The following is a 20682-nucleotide window of genomic DNA, read 5'->3' on the forward strand; positions in this document are numbered from 1 at the left end:
TGTGCCAGTCATGTCTCTGTCTGTTTGTTTGTCTATCTGTCTGTGCCCTTGTGTTGTGGGCAGAGCTATGGTCCCCACCGTAACAGCAGCGGGGAAAGTGATGAATGCTTTTCTCGGCGGCTTCCTGCTCTCTTCCTGGCTGCTCCTCCACCTCTCTCCTCCTCTTCCTCTCCTCCTCTTCCTCTCCACTCCTGGCCCCGGGCCCCCAGGCCCCTGGTGCAGCTGTCTCTTGTGCTTGATCTAACCATGTGCCGCCGCCTACACTCGCCTCACATGGTTCCGTCAAGCACCAGGGACCGCTGGACACACTCGCACGCAGCATGGCATTCTGGGATAGGGCACTTCTCGCCCACCGCAAGGAAGAAGAACAAGGCAGCACTTGTCAACTCAAATTCAGGAGCTACTATCGAGGACATGTCCTTCGTCTAGGATCTTCTGCCTTAGCAAGCATGTCCAAAAGGGCTTAAAAGTTAAAAGTGTGTCCTGATTTTCCTAACGGACAGGTGTTTCTGGGTCAACAAGACTGGAGTTTAAGTTAAATTTAACCAGCCAATTGCAAACTCAATCATGTGACATCATTACTAGCCTTTTTCCTCTATTACATGTTTGCTCTTTTCCTCCTTTCAGTGTCGTTATTACAAGTCGTCTTCTGTCCAACTGCACTGCTAACATTAGTGAGGTAGCTATCTTCATAACATTTGTCCATTATACCAGATGTGAGCAAGTGTTGTGGCCTAATTAATGACAAAGATTATCGAGTAAAATAAAGATTTACCAGAATTAACAGAATTACTGTTATTGAACCTTACTTATTTACATGACTCAGATAAGTGACTTACATATTTACTAGCTTTTCCTCTTATGCTAAATGGCTAGGCAAGTTTGCCAAACTGGCTAATGTTGGGTAAATATTTTGTTGTGTATTCAAATAGTTTAGCTAATGCTAGCTAGCTTACTAGTAAACTGGGATAATATGTTTAATTACACAGTGTAATAGTTTAGAAACATTAAAGCTAGAAAGCTTATCATTGTATGCTAAATGACTAGATAGTTGTTTGCTAGCAAGCTAGCTAACATTCGGTAAAATATTTTGCTGTCTAATTAAAGATATTAGCCCAGGTTGCTAGCAAAGTAGTTATAAAATATTTGACCTAACATTAGTCCAAGTTGCTAGCAAGCTAGTTAAGGTCAAATATTTTGTTGTATATTTAAAGACTAGTTTCCTAGCATAATCTTATTGTGTTGTTCTATTGTATTGTGTAATTATAGACATTATCTTAGTTTAGCAAGCTAGCTAACATTAGTTAAAATAGTTGATTGTGATTAAGCTGGAAATCAACCTAGCTAACACTATGCTGTGTCATCAAAACTAGCAGCTAATTTTTCAATCATGTTAGCTAGCATTACATGAACTATTGTGGTGATGTCATATGATAGGGTTTGCAAATGGCTAATGAAATTCACCTAAAGTTAAGGCCTTGTTGATGCACAGACGTGCTTAGAAAAGTCTTGTACGCTCCTGTAGGACAGTGAAAAAGAGGAGAGGAGGAATAATATAAACAGTGCCTGTGGAAAGACATCGGTCATGTGACTGAGATATATCTCAATGAACCAGCGCCTCCTGCTCTCCAGAAACCTCCTCTGTTTTTTCTGTCAAAACACATCTCAGGAGTGGACCTCCGGCAAGTGACCTCGCGCTGTTCGGCCCGCTTTATCAGCACACACAGCCGTTCCTCCTCAGAAGATGGATGTTTGTTTAGGACTAGGCATGTGTGGGGAGTTCGTGTTTGTGCATGAGTGTAGGGATGTCTAAGCGTGACGGAGTATATGAAGATCTGCAGTGTGTTACCGTGATGCAATGTTTAGATATATGTTTCCGCAGATATGAGTGTGTGTGTCAGTGCAGACATGTGTTTGTGTAAATAAGCATTATGGCTGCTTTCTCATTCTCTTTTTTCCTTATTTCTCTCTCTCTCTCTCTCTCTCTCTCTCTCTCTCTCTCTGTCTTGCTCTGTCCTGTGTGTGTCAGGTTCAGAGGACTATCGCAGTCGTCTAACAGGCGAGTGTTTTCAGGACCTGGTGTGCCCTGAACGCTGTCGCTGTGAGGGTACCGTGGTGGATTGTTCCAACCTCAAACTCACCAGCATCCCTCCTCACCTTCCTGAACACACCACTGATCTGTAAGCACACACACACACACACACACACACACATGCATAAAATCTTTTAGCTATTCCTCTGCATTAGGAGCTCCACTGTAAAAACTACAAATGGTCCAATATGTTTTCTTTACTCTAAATGAGTTTTCTAGATATTATTGGATGCTATTTATCTGTCGAATTTAAAGAACTGATTGACCCATTGCCTCATCTAACATTGGTGTACTTATCGATTTGGCTTAGATGTTCATTTATATGACTTAATGTCACATGTCTTCCACTGAGATTATAAATGAAGTTGAACTCAGTGAGCATACACTGTGTGAATAGCAAAACATGGCATTAGGTGGATACATCGCCCCACCTCCCAGCTCTACTGTACAAACTCTGGCTCCATGCATATTCTGGTTTTATTGCAGCATAATGGATATCACTGGAACCATTTTGCCCAGTTTATACAGTGTATGGCTCAAACACATACACATGATGAATCTCTTTCACAAACTCACATAGCTGACTGAGCACAATATAGAGTCCATCTTGTTCATGGCTCTTCGTGCACTTCACTGCACCTCTCTGCCTCTCTCTGTCCAGTTTATCCATTCCCTGTCCTCTCTCTTTCTCTTTCTCATATCTCATACTGGTCGATGGTGAATGACTGCCACAGGCTTTTCCTGGACTGTTAGGCTCACGCTGTATTTGAGCTGTTCCCCCGATGCCACTCGCCCTTCTGCTCACGTGTAGAGGACACGGCAGGCTTTTCCTGCTGCAGTCCCATCAACTTCACTCATCAATCACACCCTAGGCCTCCTTCACCTACTCTATCTGTCTCCTAGTCTGTCTCTAGTTCTTCAGTGTGCATGTGCAGCCCAGCTTATGGGAAAGGACTTTCTTGTCCTTCTTGGTGTCCACATCCTTCCACTCATCCATTTTCCATTCCATTGAGATTCTGACTCACATATTCTGTCCTCTTCTCATTTCTTCCCTCAATTACTTTCACTCTCTAACATGTTTTGTCAAAGTTCCTTTTGGTTGCTGTCATTGTCCATTTCTTACTCTGAACTTTGCTCTGTCATGTCGTCTCACTGTGAGGTTTTCTTTCCAGTCACAGCGATATAATCTCTTTCTAAAAGGATACTCCCAACCTTTTTTCAACCTGGTTTCCATCCTCTGAAATGTACTCCCATCAATGAAAGGTTGAATTATACATATATAGAGCTTGATTTGACTAAACAATTAATGAAAATATATTTAACATATTTAACATAAGCATAACTTGCCCCAGCAAGTTTCCTTAAAATTGCATTATAAAGTGAGGTTTTTGTTTTCAGATGCAGTGAAAAAAGTATTCCTTCAATAGCAAAGGACTGAGAGCCTCACACAACATATACACGACATCTTTGATCTAGAATATAAAATATTAATCAGGAAATTTATAGAATCTACTCGGTCCTTGTCTCTGAGCGCTTGCATGCTTTTCATATATTTGGTGACATCTTTTTATACATTCTTTGTCTTTATCTCTATTTTACTCCATGTTATGACTCATCCTCTCACTGGTGTATCATTAACCTCTCTCTCCACCTGCACCCCCCACCCCCCCTCGCTCTGCCTTTTCCTGTCTTCTCCAGGCGCCTGAACGACAATGAAATCTCATCGTTGGACGCCATGGGGGCCTTTAAGAAGCTACCAAACCTTCGGAAGATGTACGTCCTCGTCCATTTCTCTATTTTCACTTTAAGAGCTGGTGTTGGGGGGGGGGTTGGGGGCTTGTCATTTGGGACATCTGGCTGTGAGTTTTATGTCAATAACTTTATGCGTGATGAGCCACGTAGGCGGCGTGGATAGAGAAAGCAGCAGAATATTGGGCCGAAATGGGCGAAGGCGCAGTGGGATTTATTGTCTGGCAATATTTGCCACCCAGTCTGGAGATGGGAAAAGCGGTGGTCTCTCGGAAAGAGGACCAGTGATTTATCAGGCATGAAATTGCTTATGTTATGGTGCTGTCGAACTCATTACAAATGGGAGGCATCTAAAAGTTCCCCTCCTCACATTGTACTGAAGTACAGATTGCAATCAGCTAGTGAATCACTAGAACACAGCTGAGATAGCTTGTTGCCAGACATCATAAATGTGTGCTTAAGAAGCCATTAAATTAGATTCTAACTCGTGATTATGAATAAAGAACGTATTAAACATTCAGAACATTTAAAAATAATAAACCTATCATGTTGTTGTATAATCCCAAAGCTGTTTGTATTTTACAAGTCCAAATGGAAATGTGGGAGATTTGAAGCCAGAGCAAATAAAACTGGTTGACAGGTTTATGTTAATATTTTCTAAGTAAAAAGCTTGAAGCATGACGACCTCTGTTTGTTGTTTCATTCCAGAAACCTGAGTAACAATAAGCTGCGGGAGATTCGGGAGGGTGTGTTCGATGGCTCTGGAGGTGTCCTTGAGCTCCTACTCACTGGAAACAAGCTTCAGGCTGTCCAAGGGCGCATGTTCAGAGGCCTGAGTGGCCTCAAAACCCTGTGAGTCGAGTTCCATCTTCCCATTATCTCTTCCTAATTCTGGGCACGGGTTTTAGTTTCACTATAAACACACACAAGGAGGCACAAAATGACATTCATGTTCACTATTCCGTAGGTTTCCCAAGCTCTGGAAACTCTTCTCTAATTGTTGGTAAAATATAGAATCTAGTCCATTTCTTTCGCAAAAATAGCTGAATGTTAAGCACAACAAATTTCACTTATCAGATCTAAAGAGGATTTTAACCACGCAAAGCAGATCCTGGGTTCCTGTCACAAGCAGCACACAGCGACATCAAAGATGCTAAAATGATGCATCTCATGGAGCCTGGGAGTTCAGAATGGCCTTGCCAAGCTCTGCTGTCCACCTAATTAGCCAAATTGGAGAGAGAGGAGTGCGTAGGAGCAAATGAATGGAATCATGGTTCAGCAGTATTGAATTTCGTGGCTTTTAAATCCCAGGAACATGACGCCTAAATTGAGTTTGCCTGTCTCAGGTCCCTGTTTGTCAGCGTCTAATGCGGAATTTGCTGCTTTCACATTTGCGTCCCAACAGCCTCTGGTTTGCATTTAGCCCATTTGTGCAGCTGGGTTTCTTTTAGAGGCCCTGATTATTTTGACCATTCTCTTTTTCACCACACACACACATTTCATATATATATACATATATATATACATATATATATATATATATATATATATATATATATATATATATATATATATATATATATATATATATATCCCCATATATATCTACCAAATTTATTGAGTTTTTCCTTTACATTTCATTTGCTAGATGCTTTTATCCAAAGCAAACTAAAAGGCAAGGAGAATAAAATCTAAGCATCTTTGGTAGTCCTAATATTTAAGAATCTCCGGGTCCCTATCACAGAATCTTAGAGTCGCCCTAAATGTAATAATTGAACTAAACTTTCATTGAGAAATTATTTAAATCTGTAAATTGCTCAGAGTTTAAATATGGTCACTGTAGCAGTTTTACTGCCAGCACAGCAGAGATGAAAGTCTCATCAGGGGTTTTACGCCACTATGTAACATGTGTTAGAGGTGAGATATTACATCATAAAATATAAGTGCCAATCATGTTACAATATGCAAATGAAGCCCAGGCATAATGTTGCTCGTCTTGCCTTTATCAGGGAAAGGGTGTATAGAGCGTGATGAAATATTATGAAATTTAAAACAAGCATTCAGAGACTTTACCATTTGTGTCCTTACTGCCTAACCGTGACACCTGTGGTGTGTGTGTGTGTGTATTCCTGCAGGATGCTGAGAAGCAACCAGATCACCTGTGTGGACAACACCACCTTCACGGGCCTCAGCTCCGTACGTCTGCTGTCTCTCTACGATAACCGCATCTCCACTATCGTCCCGGGAGCCTTCTCCACCCTGCACTCCCTCTCTACCATGTGAGTGCTCACCTGTATACAAAAATACACAAATGCACTGATACAAACCCAAACGATGTGTGGACCTTGAGTGATTTGTACGAATGTTTCAGTGTGTGTGTAACCCAGCTACAAATATTAAATCACGAGATCGTATAAGGTCATTTGTTAACCAATTACTGGTTATGATGTTAACATATGTGCTTGTTCAGTTTTTACTGCCGTTATGATGCAGTGATGCATGTTTCAGTCAATCTCTGTTCATTCAGGCTGTAAGTCAAATCTCCCTGTTGCGGTTGGTGGTATGTAGCCTTCGGGCAGCTCTGAGCTAAGAGCTGGAGTTTGCTGCACACAGGAAGTCAAACGCAACCCCAATCACACTGCTATTATAATCCCATAGCATGTGGTGCAATCAGAGTGCGCTGTGCTTTTCTTTTTGCGTTATTGTTTGCAGATGCCTTTCTAAATTTTGAGGTTGTTTTCTTGGTCACTCACGGCTTTCACTCCAACATCTGATGTCAGTATTTGGGTTTGGCTTCCTTCAGGCATGACGAACAACATAAAAGACGAAAAACTAGAGCTGCTTTTTTTCTGCTAGAAAACAAGTTCAAACATTGTGTTGATGGTGTCCAAAACATTTCAGTCCTATATGATTATAAGCTCATAAGATTACGAAACACTAACATGCCAGCAACTTAGTCATTACTAAGATTACACTGGCTAAAATGTAACCAACATATTGTTGTTGGTTGTTGGTTAGAAGTGTCAAGATTGGTATTTTGAAATGAAGATAGCTTTAATATTTATTGGAACACAGGAAAAATACATTTCACAATGTTTTAAAATGTTGCATTGATCTGCAGTCTGCAGTATAGCGTCTGACCATTTTGTTCGGTGTGTGTATTTTATCAAATATGCACACAAGTTACTGTGGATCATTTTCCTCTGGTCATCTCAGCAAGCATAGACATTCAGCCAGGCTGTCTTGTTCAGAAAAAGAGGAGTGTGTTTTACAGGGAACCAGAGTAAAAACCAAAATCTGCCTTTATCATGAAAGAGTTTAGCCAACTAAATATTATTGGACCCCAGAACATTCTTGGAATGTTTGTTTTTGGTTGCTGAAACAGATCTTTTTAGCTCTCCTTTGGTTTTCCAGGAAAGTTTTCTTTATGGAAATATAATGTTTGCATTCGTTGCACATTATGGTTCAAAGAACATTTCCATAACTGTGAAAAACCTTGCAGTAACCTGCAATGGTTCAGAGAATGTTCCCCTAATGTTCTGCTAATTTTTTAGTAATCCTTGCTGTAACCCACATTTTACAGTCCTCAGAACATTAAGCAAAACGTTTGTTAACCAAAAAAGAACATTCCCAGAATGTTACGAAATGGTTCCCCAAAATTAACGGACAACCAAAAGCTAAGCTGCAGTTCCTGTATTTGATTTGTCTCTTATTCGTGCTTTCTCTGAAGATGATAATGAACCCATTTGATGCTTTGTTGTTCACAGAGCACCGTGTGAATAATTAAAGGCAAACACATGGCGGGCCTGCTTGGGTATTAACGTGCACTGCTGCCTGCAAGCCCTCACGCGTATGTTGGCAGTGCACTGGAAGGTCATCTCACTTAATTAATCCGTGCTGTAGGGTAGTGCAGAACAACAGCTCTCAGATACACCATTTGCTGCTTGTGAATAAAGTGGCAGCACTAGTGAGTCGGCTTCAGCTGAAGATCGGGACATTGTAACACTGCATCAGTCAGCCAGGCCCCTCACTTATAGCCTCGCTGACTCATGGCCAGTGACGCCTTCAGCTGGAGGTTAAACTTTTATGATTTAGATCTTGCTCCACTAGGCGAGGTTTTGGAGCTCTGAGAGGACCTATGAAAAATGGGTCAGTATCTCGGTCCTGAAAGCTCCACTCCTGTGGTCCATTTAACAGACTCGGGGATGGAGGTTAGAGCCTGGCTCAGCCCAGATGTGATAAAAATGTGTCTCTGAATTATGTTTCTGCCTTATGCTGTGTCTTAAAGGGAAGGGAGAAATGTTGTCTTGCAGTGCTGCAGTAAATTGTTTGTTACTACAATTGTTACTGTACTTACAGATTTTAAACATAAAACATTTTTGGTATAAACAGTACAAATCAGCTCAAAAAATACACCGTGTCTTTATAGTGATTACAGCGCGCCTCATATGCAGGAAATAGTGCAAGAATTTACATAAAACTGATTAAAGGTGAGGGCAGTATGGTGGTGCAGCTAATGGCATTGCTGACTCACAGTTCCAGGGTCTAGGGTTCGATCCTGAGCTTGGGCGTTTGCCTATCTGAGGTTTTGCATGTTCGCTCCGTGCCTGCATTGGTTTCATCCGGATTCTCTGGTTTACACAAAAAACATGCCAGTAGGTGAATTGGTTACTCTAAATTGCCCCTGGGTGTGAATGTGTGTGTGTGTGTGTGAGCATGGTGCCCTGCAATAGACTGGTGTCCCATCAAGGGTGTATTCCTGCCTCACACCCAGTGTACCTGGACTAGACTCCGGATTCTCCATGACCCTGACCAGGATAAAGTGGTTATATATAGATAAATAAATTAATAATTAAAGGTGGTCTCAGTGATGGTTCAGTTCTCCTCATATTCCAGCAGCGGTCAATAAAATATCAGCTCAGATTTTAAAAAATCCTGCTTCTGCATGTCTGAGGTATTGTAAACCAGAAGAAAAATAATCAGAGGAAGCATCTCTGATTGCCTGTCAATCATGTTGCCTGTCTATTCTCACAGGAGCATTTAGGTGTCTGAGCCTAGGCATGTATTTTGGACGAAATAATTTCGTTCAATTTGAGTTTTGCATTTTAAAACAGCTTCGGCTAACATCCTCCAAAATCACTGTCTGTACCTTTAACTGTCCATGGTACCACTCTAATTTCTATATGAAAGTGGATCTATATGAAGAATGTTTGTTTTTTTTTTCCTCTATCTACAGTAACCTGCTGTCCAACCCGTATGTGTGTGACTGTCACTTGGCATGGCTGGGCCAGTGGCTGAAGAAAACCAGGGTGGTGAGTGGAAACCCCAGATGCCAGAAGCCTGCCTTCCTGAAGGAAATCCCCATACAGGACGTGGCTACGCCTGACTTCACCTGTGATGGTATGCAGCTATACAATTTCTCAGCACGCTCATTATGCCTTATTCATGAGTCTGTTGATGGACCCATTCATCAGCTTTCATTTTAATGTGTAGACATATATCAATGTATTCTTTCATGCACACACCATGGACACCCGTTTGCGACGCCTGCACACAGGTTCCCAGAGGTCAGAACCCAAACCACATGGCAGCAGTTAATGGATCAGGGCTTGGTGAACTTTCCTCAGCTCAGAGGAGCTCAGTTATTATGAGTCATGTACTCTTTGCTTAGCATTACATGCATCTTCCCATCGAGTCATGCTAGTCTGATCAGAAAAGGCCATGCTTCTGGTCACTACTCGGGGCCACGGATCATTCCACACTCCATCTCTGAGCGGTTCCTTCACATTAAGAATGGCCTAGATGCTGTTCAGGATGGGCATAAATCACACATGTCCCCTTCCCAGCACGGAGAGGGCATCGGGAGTGCAAATCAGACCACAAGGCCCCTTCATTATCAGGCTTCGGCCAGCTTTTAGAGGCAAGTAGCGGCCATTTCCCTACAGACACTAAGAGAGAACCGCTGTCCCGCTGTGCCGCTGTAAATTTTAACAGAGAAAAAGGAAATGTGGTTTGGCTTCTGTCTGGCCAGAATCTCAGCTAGAGTCAGGCCTCACCGCCAAAGCCCGAGTGTTTTGGGGAGAGCAGCTCTTTTGCTGCTTAAGAGCTTCAGGGAATAGACGGCACAGATGTAGGCAGCAGAACACTTTGAAATGAAGAGGTTCAAAGGGAGGGAGCTCACTAAGAAAGTAAGAGGGCCATTAGTTAGCACAACGCATGCGTTCCAAGCTGGCTTTGTGTATTTGGCTGCTTTTTTTTTCCCCCTCCAAATTCACTGGGAAGACTGCTGTGCTTTTCTTTAGAGCTGAGCAAGAGAGAGGTGATTAAGAGGGTCGCAGAGTTTTTCGTTCTGTACCTGCTTTTCCAAAGAAATTAATTACCACAATATCACACTATTTTTGGAGTGCTAAAATTACACAGAAGCTAAATTGACTCGCAGGAAGACATTTTCTGCAGTTCAGGGAAGCCCAATCAGTAGAGTAAAATTAGTGTCTCTCTCTCCCTCTCTCTTCTATCTCTTCTCTCAGTCCTCACTCAGGCTGTTATTGTTGGAGCAGACCTGAGCCTCCATTACCTCTCATTAATGTCTTAATTCCTTGTTTCTTTTTAATCTGGAGAACCATTCAGTTCCTTTGAAGATAGCATCTCTCAAGCTGGGAATGAAACCAAGCGGACCAGGAAGCTGCGAGGCCCGGCCGAGGAAAATCGAGAAATACTGTCCAAGAATAATATTTAGTGGATGATCTTTAACTCCTGTGTGTCGTGATGCTTATTAGGCACAAGTGTTTCTGGTGCTGATTGTCAGATATCTGCAGGAGAGGGCTGTTTTGGCAAGAACGCCACTTAAATCAGTTTTGGGCCAATTAACACACACACACACACACAGACACACAGACACACACACAGTCCGTCATACCTGTGGTTTCTCTGCTGTTCTGTTCTTTGTCTCTGTCCCCTTTTAAATCCCCCTTTCTCTCCTTTTTAAAGTATTTATGAATGTCTATATTAAACCCAGCGATGCTGGCTCAATTTTTCTCTTGCGTGTGAGATATCTCGGTAAAAGAAGCATTAAAAATTAAAGTCTCTCTACGGATGTGTTCAGACAGGCAGCTCACAATTTTGTTGGCGTACGTGATGTTAGGAGGAAAGATTTTCTGTAGTATGACTGCCAAGAAAACACATGAAATCAGAGTTTTTCCAATCAAGTCACATTTGTTTAAGAAAACAGATACCGGGACATATGACTCGGTCAAATCGGATTTTGTATTTTTTTTTTCTGTCATTTGCTGCGCAGCTCTTCTTGATGTTGGAAATTTGCCACTAGGACGAAAACCAACTTGAAGGCAGGTTGGAGGAAGTGAGTAACTGAGTAACTGAATACTGATGAGGTGGTCTGTTTCCTGCCCTTGAAAAGCCCTTGCACTTTTTATTACTGTTTTCTGAAGTAAACATAGTCACAGATGTGATGGGACAATAATGTAAAACATTAAAATTCATGTAGAATATAAATCTCCATGTTGGCCACTAGCTAACTAGCTAAAAGCGTGTTTTTGTAAAGACAGAATTAATGTCTTGTTCAGCCAAGAAACTCTATCTGTGCGCCGATTGGGTCCCTCGACTCCCGTGCGGCTGCCTGTCAGCCACGCTTCCCTATCTACATAACCCTTTACTATCCCGACTATCTCGCCGGCTACGGCTCTGCACTCGTTATGAGATTTTGCATCCTATCCTCCTGCTACAGGGGTTCCTCCTACTGTACCCTTTGCAGCAGCAGCATGGTTCTCTACATCTCTTTGTCAGTGCATGTCTATCAGAGCAAGTATTCGTACTCGCTCAGCAGCAGCAGCAGCCGTGTAGCAGATCTAGTCCGCCAAGACCAAACCGACTTACACTCCATTCCTATCAATAAAAGCTGTTAATCTCATTCCAAGAGTTGTCATGACAGAACTGTAATTATGCAACGACAGCACTGTGATTCTACTTCGAGCTGTTCATCTCCTCTTTCTCCAAAATGAGTCTTTTCTATGGAAACACACACAACACCTTTAAATTTTTAGATAGAAAGCTAAACGATACTATTTATTATGTATAGAACATTATTGGGAAATGATACAGATGGTTTGATCAGTGTAATAGACTTAAATTCTGACATAACACTCCTAGCTACTTTAACTGTGGACGTCGCTATGATTTTTTTCAGTGGTGTGTATTTAGAACATGATGTCACATATGGCTAGTTGGAGCTTTCAAAAAACTCAAGCGCTCCCAACTGGTAATTATGAGTCCAGCAAAGACATGAATGCTTTTTACAAGTCGAAGGTTTGTAATTACCGTAATGCCAAAAGCACAGTGACTTTCGCCTTCCCCACTGTAACACGTTAGATTCAGGAGAAGCATTAGGATCCATGTGTAATGGTTTATTAGACAATATCCAAATTCTTAAACACATTCCAAATGATCATCAAAATACCAGAACCAGACAGGGATCATTTAAGATCATTAAAAAAAAAAAAAAAAAAAACAGGGACAAAACACAGGCAGAAACAGGATCAAGGCTCCGAATTTAAACACTGGATATAGAGGCAAGACTTCATGTGGATATGAGTGTGATGCACTTTTATAGTCCATGAACCGGAAGTGTATGCAAAACATTAACAGGAACTGTTTTGAATACACTTCCTCTTTCTCCTGGGAGGGATATTATCCTGGGGCAGTTGTGACCACTGCATTGCTCTGCATACACACACCTGCATCATTACTGTAATAGCCAATGTGGAAATGTGAGCAACTGCAGCTACAGCTGCATTCTAAACAACCAAGTCATGTATAAACAAAGCCAGTATGTCCACGCCTGTTTGCCTGTCTCACTCTTTCTATCGGTTTTCTCTGCAGGTATAGAGGAGAATGTCTGTTTGCCATCAGTCCCTCGCTGTCCAGATGCTTGCACATGCTCAGATACAGTGGTGCGCTGCAGTAACCGCGGACTTCGCTCTCTGCCCAAGGGCATCCCCAAGGACACCACAGAGCTGTGAGTCTCTGTCCCTCTCCTCTCTGATTGGTTTTGTCACACCTGTCTTTTTGTCATCTTTATTTTATTGGCTTTCAATATATTTTTTGAATTTCTGACCCACAGGGTGCCTCATAGGTATTGAGCCCCATTAGCTAGAATGAGCTGCCTCAAGCACTGCAATTTTCCTCTTCCTCCTGAGGCATTACCACAATATCAGGTCCAAACGATGTCCAGTCCTGCTCTGGTCGTGCTCTTGGCCCTTGTAGAGACAGTGACAAAGTGCTGATTTAGGAGACACAACTCATTTTCCATCCCCCTTCTCGCAAGGAGTCAGAGAGCAAAATAGAAAGATAGAGGAAAAGAAGATAATGGCATGAGAACAAGAGATGAGAAATGAGCATGAGAGATGTTTTGAGCCAATGTGTATGTTTCACATAGATATTCATAGGATTTTATTATTTTTTTAATTAATTTCTTCTTTTTTTTAACTCCACATGCCAAGTCCAGTAACCAGAGAAAGAAAAACTACATCCTGTTGCTTTTCATAAACAATAGCTTTCATTTAATGTGTGTGTTTAAGCATAATGAACTTCACAGTGGTATCTATAGCATATGCTTCCGAATCTCCAACACCTGCTGCACTAAACACATCATCCAAGGTATGATTAGCTGTCATTAGAATTATTTTTACTAGATGGATTAATTAGCATGCGTGGATGACATACGACCCTTTCAGAATTATGAACATACAGGAAGCACTGATGAAACTGAGCAAAAAAAAGTGCAGTGCAAACCTGTCTTATATCTCTCTGTCCTATATCTCTCTGTCTTATATCTCTCTGTCCTATATCTCTCTGTCTTATATCTCTCTCTGTCCTATATCTCTCTCTATCTTGTATCGCCAGCACAACATGCATAAACACTTTGAGTGAAAACAAAGACGCTAGCCAGACTCGAATATCTTTTATGTGCAATGTGGAAGGAAAATCTCATATCTCACATCTCATAGCCAGAACGCTGGGCAGTAACTTTTTGGCTAGACACAATTATGATGTGCTACATTAGAGACGTTTTTTAGGAGAACATAAAGACTATAACTACACAGTCATCTATTTATGTTATACTCATTAATTTTCCTTAGTCCGTATTAATGCACTTAACTAGCTAACTAGCTGCCCTTAAGTTATTATGTTACGTTAGCTACCACTTTTTAGCCTAGTCAAGTAGGTTTCTTGGCAACAAAACCATGGGACTAGGCAGCACACTGGAGATTCCACTTGTCTGGTGGGTGAGCTAATGAAGTTATGATTTGTCCATCTGTGCGTTTTCAAAATTCTGTATTTTTCCATTTCTTTCGGGAGAACACTGCGAAAAAAATGACATCTTACCAAGTGGAAATATCTTGAATATCGTGAAATCGATCTAGTATTCCCTGTTATAAGATTACAATAAACCACATATAAGATTATTAAACCTACATGTAGACAGTTTTACTAATTTTCTTATTCTTTTGCCAGATAAGTTTGCTTCTTTCTAGAAGTAAATGCTTAAAATTTCAAAATTATCTGCAAATAGAACAAGACTATTTAAAGCTTGAACCTAGGAAACATGTCTTTAAAAAGCAATAGGTTTAGTAATCTTATATTTGGTTTACTGTAATCTTATAATAGGAAAACCTAGATAAATCTGACTACATTTGATTTATAGATTCATCTGCAGATTCAGAGAATTTAAAGGTATGGATGTGGCATTGTGTTAAGTCATGCTCGTCTTGTATGCGTCAGGTATCTGGAAGGAAACCTGCTCACCTCAGTGCCCAAGGAGCTGAGCAATCTGAAACAACTACTGCTTGTGTATGTATTTCCACTCTTTTCATAGCTGAACGTTATCAGCGATATGAGCTTAATCTAATTTTTGACATGTCTAACATAGCAGTATCTGTTATTGTAATTGTATGTGTGTAATCGTGTGTGTTTGTGTGCCCACAGAGACCTGAGTAACAACAGTATCAGCTCTCTGACTCCTTTCATCTTCAGCAATATGACTCAGCTCTCCACACTGTGAGTGTGCCATCTGCCACACACCGCTAACAACAAGCACAGCAGTTTGTGTGTGAATCAGTGTGACTGTGTGAGTACTTAAATGACTTTGAGTAATATATTCCTCTCTTTCTCTTTCTCTGCAGCATCCTGAGTTATAATCAGATCCGCTGTGTACCGGTGCATGCGTTCGATGGACTGCGCTCACTCCGTCTGCTGTAAGTCTCTTTCTGATGGTACCTAAGGCAGACACACACACACACACACACACACACACACACACACACACACATACCCTTGTAAGGACGTTCCAATGACATAATTATTACTGTAGCTAATTAATGCTATGCCTACATCTGACGTTTCCGTAACTAACACACTCACACACACACACACACATACTCACACACACACACACACACACACCCATAGGGCCAGCCGCTGCCCCACAGCAGGCCTTATTAACTCTACTTTAAGAGGTGGCCGTGAAACAGAGCAGGTTTCAGAGGCAAATTGAGTTTCTGGCCTCAGCAGGTTCTCTCCTTTGTACATGGAAGAAGAGAGCAATTGTTTTTCCTTTCTTCTCCATTTTCACCTCTCATAAGCTGCAGTCTGGACGTTATCAGCACTCATTAAAGGAATACTCACGTGTTACTTAACTTACACTTGATCTCTCTCCGCCATGTCTGTAGTATTTCTGTGATTAACATGAATAAGATTTTTGTCTCTATACTGAGAAAAAAAACAGAAACCCTAACCCTAACCCTAACCCTGCTTACTCAAAACTCACTTATATTGAAAGTCTAAGGGCAGTTGTAGTCAGTAACTGTTTAAAATATTTGACTAAGTAATGCAAAAGTTAAACAAAAAATGTCTTATTCAATCAGACCCAAGCATCGATCACATGTTCCTCCTTCTGAAAAAAGTAGTTCTATTCCTGAAAGGATAAATTATACAGATATGGACCTTATTTTTCAAACACCTGTGACGAATGGACACACCTTTTCCACAATTGTTTATTGACACCCCAACAACTGCCCTTAGACTTGTAAACTTTTTTTTCTATCATTTTTCTCAGACCAGGGAAGCATGATGAAATTCTTGTTTGTGGTACTCAGACGTACGCTACACATACAGTGGATAAAAACACTATTCCTTTAAACCCTTATCCTCGGTTATGCTAGGCTGACAAGAAGCCGCCCCTGTAGTCAAACTCGGGTCAGCTTTGTCTGCCAGCCAGCCGTCACTCTCACTTGTTAATTTCCCAGAATGCCCCTGGGGCACCACTGGCGTGGCCTCATTGGTGCAGTGCTGTCCGGTCACAGGGTCTGATTGCCGTTAGACTGACACCAGACCCCTGTGTGTGTGTGTGTGTGTGTGTGTGTGCGTGTGAGGAGGAGGAATTGATACAAAATACTATACATTCCATGAATCATCAGTACTGACTTTGTTCCTACAGACAAAATGGCCTCAGTTAGAGTTAATTGCAGCAGCAACATCCTCCCTTTCTCCTTTCTAGTTGCTTAAACAACGAGACCCTCATGCACTTGTTTTCAATTTCTCCTTTCTTCTCTTCCAGGACTCTCCACGGAAACGACCTTTCAACTATTCCAGAGGGAGCCTTCAACCACTTGACGTCTCTGTCTCATCTGTGAGTGCATGTGATCCTGTGCGAGAGCTCTCTCCCTCTCTCCTTCTCTCTCTCTCTCTCTCTCTCACTCTCTGTCTTGCTCTCTCTCTATCTATCTCTCACTCTGTCTCTTCATCTCTCTCTGTCCCTAACTATTAATGACAGACTCCCAGTATCACCCACAATCACTCACCTATTTATGATCTATAGAGGATTGACTTCATTACCAGGTGCGAAAGAGAGAGAGAGAAGGTTCTTTAAAGAGCTGCCCTGTGCTCAACTCTCAGAGCCTGGGCCCCACAGGAAATCTTTGTAAATTTTATTACAGCTAAAAGGCATCCATCAGTGAGTTCTTATGCCTCTTTTTTCTTCTTCTTCTTCCTTCTCCGGCTGCAGTTCCTGCTGCCGCTTTAAAATGAGGTTGCTTTAGTGCTGCCATGAAAAGAACTGTCACAAAAGGTTCCTCTTTGAGAGTAAGGGTCCTCTGATTCATTAAAAACAGAATGGAAGGAAGTGGCGCTTTTGTACATGAAGAGGCTGAATTTGTGTACTTGAGCAGGATGTTCAAGTGTGTGTGTAAGACAAAAGTTTTGAGCGCGCTTTTATGATAAACTCTTCTTTTCTGGTCTGCATGGCTAATCCTCTTTCCGTATTGTCGATGGCACCTGTCTCATAGAGCAGGATTGTATCCTAAAAGGAAATTTGACAGTTTCTGACACCTTTCAGGGTCTTCATGTGTTCACAAATATGAATGAATTATTTGGAGTAAACAGATAATGTGGTCTAAATGGATGCAAAACAGACATGACTAGGAGGCACTAATTTAATAGCCTTAAAATAGGCTATTAGTAATATTTTATTATAGAACCACATAGAAATAGAACAAATTACATTTGCTAGAAAACATCACCGACAGGTAGAACAAAAATAATAACTATGTGTATGTTTATGTACATGTATACAGCATATATGTACACATATGTTTTATGTGTGTGTGTGTGTGTGTGTTCCACAGGGCTCTGGGTGCAAACCCACTATATTGTGATTGTGAGCTTCGCTGGCTCTCACAGTGGGTTAAAGCTGGTTTTAAGGAGCCTGGCATTGCTCGCTGTACTGGACCACCTGATATGGCTGACCGCCTGCTTCTGACCACGCCCCTCAATCGCTTCCAGTGCAATGGTGACCTTCTGTCTCTTTTTTCTATTTCTCTTTTTCAGTGTGTGTCCTTCTCTCAATCTCTGACAGGCAAAATCACCCAAGTGCTCAAACCCTTAAAAGCCAGTTAAAAGTGTTGGGGGATTAAGCAAGTGATTTGAGATTAGCAAGAGATTAAAGGGATTTTTATATATTTGGATGGCACAGGACTTAGTGACCCCCTTCTGTGATCCCCTCTTTGTGTCCACTTTTTAATGTCACCGTCTCTCCTTCAGTGCATCATCATTGGGTGTGGTGTATGTGGGTTTTTTAATCATAGGATGAGAAAAGAGTACACTAAAGCCGGATTTACAGTGTATGGTTTCCAACCTGATTTTACTGTCTCACCCATTGAAAATGTAATGGTGAAATGTAAACTAAACGTGCTAAAGGAATGAAAAAAATATGTTTATTACCTGAGGCACACTTTGAAGAATGTTTCTGTTTATGTTTCTCTATTTTCTGCATGATCATGTTGATTGATGACATAAGCAGAACATAGCGGTTTTCTTTCATCGCAAGTCTATCGTTAGAGGAACTTCATCATATAACCTGACATGGAGAAGGTGCGTTTTCGCACAATCTGTTCCAGGGGACTCGGGGTACAAGGCAGGGGACACCAACCCATCGCAGGGCACAGTCACACAATCATTACAGACAATTTAGGTGTGAGGCAAATGTGCTAACCACTAAGCCCAGTGTGAAATCAACAGTCTAAAGCCGGCTTAAGGGGTGGTGCCAACTAATTGTATGGAACAAAGTTGCATTTGCAGAATTATCAGATTTCTTCCTCAGTGCAAAATGATTCGCAGTGTGATGGCATTAGTGTATTGACTTCACTGAGATTGGATCAAATTACCTGACATATGGGGTGGCAAAACTTATTTCAGTGGTGGTCCATTCGTGTAGCCATGCCCTCAACTCAAATTTTTTCTTTCCTCCACTCATCGCTTTTCCTCTCTCTCCCAACAGGTCCTGTTGATCTGAATATGATGTCCAAGTGCGCCCCCTGCCTGGCCAACCCATGCCAGAACAACGGCACGTGCGTTAGTGATGTCACAGGCTCCTATCACTGCACCTGTCCCTTTGGCTACAAGGTGAAAGATCGTTTTGTCCTCACACACTGCAAATACCTGTGCAATTCATTCCTACTCAGGCATATCCCCTTCCCTAGTTTATTATACATAGCCTGTTTGAGTTATGCATATCATTACAATAGTGCAAGAAAGAAGCTTATATCATCAATCTTCCTGAGCTTGCTCAATATATTGGAATCTCCTCTGCCCATGCATGCACAATGCTCAGCGAGTGATCAATGGAGAAACGCTAAGACGTCCAAGACTGCAGATTTAGAGTCCTAGTCAGGATGTGCGTACGGCTATATTACACGTCATGCTGTTCAGTGTGTTTATGAATATTGTTCAGACAGATGAGTCATGAAACTGATGAAGTGTGAGATCAGTAGCAGGATAAAGACCAAACGGCAATAAAAAAAAATAATAATAACTATTGCATCTAATCTGCTGCAGAGTTTAATGATAACGTTTGCTTAATATTGCCTTAAATAATCAATAATGACATACTGACAGTATTTATACCAAATATTCAGGCAATTTAGGATGTTTTTGTCCCTATAGATTATAAAACTATACGTCTATACATGGCTGAATCTGTTAATTAAAATAAGACCAACTTTGTCACGCTTCATTTTTAAAATTCTTAATACAAACGCTGTTAGCACAATTAGATCCTAAACTAGGCTTACTAATATTGTATTCTGTTTAACTAAACGAGGAAGCGGGGCACAGTGCCTCACACCTCCAGGGTGTCTGGTTCGATCTTGAGCTCAGGTTACTGTCTGTGTGGCGTCTCCCGTGTTCTTCCTGTGTTTGTGTGGAGGTCATTGTGTTTGTGTGGGTTTCCTCAGGGTTCTCTGGTTTCTTCCCACCTCCCAAATATGTGCCAATAGATGCACTGAATACACTAAATTGCCCTTAGGTGTGAAAGTGTGTATGAATGTTGCCCTGCGATGGACTGGCGTACCATCTCTGGTGTATTCCCGACTCACGCCCAGTATTCCCAGGATAGGCTCTGGATCCACTACGACCCTGACCAGGATAAAGCCGGACTGAAGATGAATGAATTAATGAGGAATTAATTCAGGAAACCAAGAATCATGATCACAGTTAAAAGACAATTAGTTGGGCAGTTTGTGTGTGTGTGTGTGTGTGTGTGTGTGTGGCATCTTTTGATTGGTTATGGGATTCCTGTCAGTGTCTGTCTGCAGTTGAACAGATAAGAGTTTCACCTCTTGCCCTCTAGAACACAAAAGACAATGGCTCCCCTTTTAATTAAAATCCCTGCACCCAAGGTTAAAACAGGTGTGCGTGTGTGTGTGTGTGTGTGTGTGAGTGTGTGTGTATATTTCAAGCTCTCTTCCATTTTGACAGCCTTCCCTTCCCTTAGCCTTCTTCTCTTTCTCTGTTGAGTCCAGATTGATTAAAACACAGGAAGTGAATCAAACGCTAGCAGTATAGAGGTGGCGAGAAAGAAAACGGCTAAACACAGTAGCTGTGAATGGTAGAGAGGAAACAAGGAAAGCAGAAGTTTTGCCTGAAATTGGAAGTAGGCGACAGCAGTGGAGTGCTAAATGGATCTGAACATATTATTCCGCTTTTTTTTCTGTTTGGGCCAGGATGTGGGAAGGAGAAACCCAAACCAGACATTTGTACTGACAGTGTAAGAGCTCCTGTTACACCCATTTCAGAAGAGTCTAACACAATAAAGCATGTTCCAGCTGCTAATAATTCCTCCAGAGAAATGTATAATGTATTATGTTTACTGGCAGTTTAGTCTTACTGTCTCTTTCTGACCTCTGGGTCTGAATGTACAAGCATGTGCAGAAAGTGTGTGTAAAGTCTCTAACTGAACCACTGACTTGACTTGTAAGTCTGCCAAAATCCAGACA

At 41.6% G+C, this 20682-nt stretch overlaps 1 protein-coding gene across 1 annotated transcript in view; it reads left to right on the forward strand.

Annotated features, from left to right (window-relative positions):
* Positions 1-20682, forward strand: part of slit3 (slit homolog 3 (Drosophila)) — a 167328-nt gene that overhangs the window by 121179 nt on the left and 25467 nt on the right. The window contains 12 exon segments of the mRNA XM_026917858.3: positions 2030-2180; positions 3791-3865; positions 4550-4693; positions 5977-6120; positions 9078-9241; positions 12734-12869; positions 14636-14704; positions 14840-14911; positions 15037-15108; positions 16470-16541; positions 17536-17699; positions 18687-18811. Of these exon segments, the coding sequence (XP_026773659.1) occupies positions 2030-2180; positions 3791-3865; positions 4550-4693; positions 5977-6120; positions 9078-9241; positions 12734-12869; positions 14636-14704; positions 14840-14911; positions 15037-15108; positions 16470-16541; positions 17536-17699; positions 18687-18811 (1388 nt within the window).

Source organism: Pangasianodon hypophthalmus, chromosome 7 (assembly GCF_027358585.1).
Source record: "Pangasianodon hypophthalmus isolate fPanHyp1 chromosome 7, fPanHyp1.pri, whole genome shotgun sequence".
In the NCBI taxonomy this organism is placed as follows: Eukaryota; Metazoa; Chordata; class Actinopteri; order Siluriformes; family Pangasiidae; genus Pangasianodon; species Pangasianodon hypophthalmus.